The sequence below is a fragment of the Rana temporaria genome, chromosome 3 (assembly GCF_905171775.1).
Source record: "Rana temporaria chromosome 3, aRanTem1.1, whole genome shotgun sequence".
NCBI lineage: Eukaryota > Metazoa > Chordata > Amphibia > Anura > Ranidae > Rana > Rana temporaria.
Window position 1 is genome coordinate 450,397,684 of NC_053491.1, and position 3,632 is coordinate 450,401,315.

The 3,632-nt window shown below is 34.7% G+C and overlaps 1 protein-coding gene and 1 long non-coding RNA gene across 2 annotated transcripts; one reads left to right on the forward strand and one right to left on the reverse strand.

Moving 5' to 3' along the window:
• The first annotated feature begins 1,447 nt into the window (after positions 1 to 1,447).
• Positions 1,448 to 2,554, forward strand: LOC120933422 (gastrula zinc finger protein XlCGF71.1-like). Its single transcript, XM_040346637.1, has one exon. The coding sequence runs from the start codon at positions 1,658 to 1,660 to the stop codon at positions 2,426 to 2,428; it is 771 nt and encodes a 256-aa protein (XP_040202571.1). The 5' UTR covers positions 1,448 to 1,657; the 3' UTR covers positions 2,429 to 2,554.
• A 116-nt stretch (positions 2,555 to 2,670) lies between these two features.
• LOC120933427 lies at positions 2,671 to 3,632 on the reverse strand. Its single transcript, XR_005748089.1, has 3 exons — positions 3,575 to 3,632; positions 2,990 to 3,094; positions 2,671 to 2,776 (listed from the first exon to the last, which is right to left on the reverse strand). It is a non-coding gene; the product is annotated as an uncharacterized LOC120933427 (long non-coding RNA).

The following is a 3,632-nucleotide window of genomic DNA, read 5'->3' on the forward strand; positions in this document are numbered from 1 at the left end:
TTTTGCAATATGAATAAAAAAAAACTTTTTGGAATAATATTTTCTGCTATAAAACAAACCTCAAATTTCTTAATTTTTTTAACCAAAATGTTTTCTGCTACTTCTTTGATTAAAAAATAAATCCCACGTGTATATTGATTGGTTTTGTGAAAGCTATAGCGTCTACAAACTATGGTACAGATGGAATTTGTATTACATTTTTTTATACAAGTAATGGCGGTGATCAGCAACTTATAGTGGGCAGCGATAGCTAGTGCGGCGGACAATCTGACACTAACACTGAGGGGAACTGATTAACTGACACTGACATCCCCAGTGACACTAATACAGTGATCAGTGCTAAAAATATACAATGTCACTGTACTAATGACACTGGCTGGGAGGGGGTTACCATTTAGAGTGATCAAGGGGTAAAATGCGTGCCTAACAATGTTTATTTTATTTTTTTCAAATTTCTATTTAATTTATTTTTCAAAAAAAGGAAAAAAATCAGACTTACACTTTACCACATCAAATGCAACCTATTATACATACCAATATAATAATAACCCAATACACAAATACATTTGTTTTCTTTCAGGACTGAGATCCTATACTCAAAATGCATCAAAATCAACTATCTCCTTTTAGTCCACTTACTACCTCATACCATAGGTCGCCTCCTACCCCAAGTCATAATACATCCCAGATTCCATCCTGGGTGGTTCTCCCTCTGTATTCCTAAAGTGTCAAGCTCTCTCTTGCCTCTCAATGTATAAACCCGACTAAGTCAAACCAACCAAAATCAAACCACACAAGAAAAAATAACCAAAAAAAACTAACAATGTTTAGCGTGTGTACTGTTTTACTTAGCAATGTGCCAGTTTTTACTCCCTGCTCTGCAGAGAGAAGAAAAAACGGCGCATCGCTGAAGAGAATCCTGTGTTGTTTACTAACACAGGACTCTCTTCTGTCATTCTCTCAGCTGATCAGCTTGTCATAGCTTTATATCAAAGGCCGGGAACAACTGATTGGCTTGTGCTGCAGAAAATGATGGCATGGTCTTCTATGCGTGCATGCACAAGTGTAACCTGATAAAAGACACAATGTACAGGTATGTTATGGGGCCTGTATGAGCCAAACTGTCTCAGTAAATGTACTGTCAAAGTGGTTATGAATGGCATTCAAAAACATATTGAGGTTTTTGCAGTGATTGCCATGTGATTTGGGATCGTGGACAGAATTAATGTCAATTCTGCCAGCGATTCCAAGTTGCCAAGTGTGAATGGAGCCTTATAATGTGCTGACCTGCCAAAGCCATGTATACCAATGTTCTCTGTACTGCTTTGAACAGAGAAAAGTATATAAGCTACAGCAGCCTCCAAGCTGCAGCCTGTATTTTATTATTGAACCACAACATACAGTTTATAATGGGGTATAACCTAGCCATTTCAGAAAAGTGGATAGCAAAAATCGATTATCCATTTTAAATTGGCTATAAAGTCACCACATGAAACAAACTATATTTCTGAAATTGCACATTTCTTAACACTGTGAATATTTTCAAATTTCTACCCTACTAGTATTCCAATCATTTATATAAATTATATTTATTTTCAATTTCATTGCAGGCAGATTAAAGAGAAGAAATCGTGAAAGGGCTTTACACAAAAGTATAATGGATGGAGCAGGTGAAAGGCCATTTCCTTGCACTGAATGTGACAAATCCTTTACAGCAAAAAAATATTTAATTATTCATCAGAGGATTCATACAGGAGAAAAGCCATTTATGTGTTCAGAATGTGACAAGAGCTTCTTACGAAAGAGTGATCTTATTAAGCATCTGAGGATTCACACAGGAGAGAAGCCATATCACTGTTCTGAATGTGATCAAAAATTTTCACAAAAAATTTCATTGACTGATCACAAGATTATTCACACAGGAGTGGGGCCATATCAGTGTACTGAATGTGACAAATATTTCAACAACAAATCACTTCTCACAAGACATAAGCAGATTCACACTGGAGAGAAGCCTTTCAGATGTTCAGAATGTAACAAGTGCTTCTCAAGGATATCCAATCTTTATGCACATCAGAGGATTCACACAGGAGAGAAGCCTTTCAGATGTTCAGAATGTAACAAGTGCTTCTCAAGTATATCCAATCTTTATACACATCAGAGGATTCACACAGGAGAGAAGCCTTTCAGATGTTCAGAATGTAACAAGTCCTTCTCAATGATATCCGGTCTTTATAAACATCAAAGGATTCACATAGGAGAGAAGCCATTCAGATGTTCAGAATGTAAAAAATGTTTTACAAATAAATCAAATCTGATCGATCACCAGAGGATCCACACAGGAGAGAAGCCATTTAGATGTTCAAAATGTGCAAAATTCTTCTCACAAAAGTCAAATCTGAATCAACACCTAAAAAGACATACATAGGGAAGTCATGTAGATGTTCAGAAAGTGCTTAATACAAAAATAATTTATTTTCTTGTGATCAGAAGATATATATTATCCCATTAAGGGATGGAGCATGGGACTATACAAATGCATTTGGATAGTTCTGAGACCACAGGAACCGTACACCAGAAACAGTTTTACCAATAAAAAAATATATTTTAATCTTACATATTATATACATACAAAAATGGAATAAAATCACATATTGTATTTGGTTTTACCAATAATTGATTGTTGAGATATTATATACAGTAGACTGTCCAACACGTTTCGCCCATTCGGGCTTCCTCAGGGACGTATGTTAATGTATATATAAAGGATCTCAATCTAGGGTAAGAGACACAAATGGTGAACATATCTTGACTATTATGTATAGATATTTACAAAACAAATTCATGTTGTTACTAAGGCATTTGAAGTTTTACATCTGATTTATTGCAATGATAAAAACAACATATTAGCGATCAATCACCGTTTTTTATTGTTCCATGGTGGCACCCCTATTCATGCAGGGGATTACAAACTTGTGTAAAAAATTACCTCCTTGGTGATTCATCTCACTGGCCACAGAGAGGGTAGGCACTATACAGCCCCAAAAGGTAAGCAGACGGATCGAGGACAGAAAGCACGTAGTGCTAATCAATCCTATTGGGAATATAAGGATAATGGGTTAATTGTCTACAGTGTTGTTAAAGAAGCTAAAATTCAAGAATAAAGAATGAGAGAAATTAAATGAAAGGGGATTGAAAGAATATATATGTCATATAAATACAATTATGAAATGTCTGTGCTGCATGCAAAGATCTAATGAAGATTGGAATAACATTCAGGAGTCTGTGTTACTACCCTTGAATGCATCAGTATCGCATCCAAGTTAATTAGTCAGGGGCTTATGCCTCCTTGAGAAATACAGTTAATAATATAACATATAATTGAATGTCTATAAACATCAGTGTTATATAAATAAATAATCAGTAAATAAATATAGTAATGTATTCAGCATTAATGATAATGTTATGTTGATATATATAGAGGGCTATAGAAAAAAGTATACAGTGTAGTATTGAAAAGAAAAGTGATAAAAGAAAAGAAAAGGAGGATATTTATATGTTTAATAAAACTCACATTTGTTGCTACAATTAAAGGTATACATGTTCAATACGGAGTCAGGAGGGAAATAGAT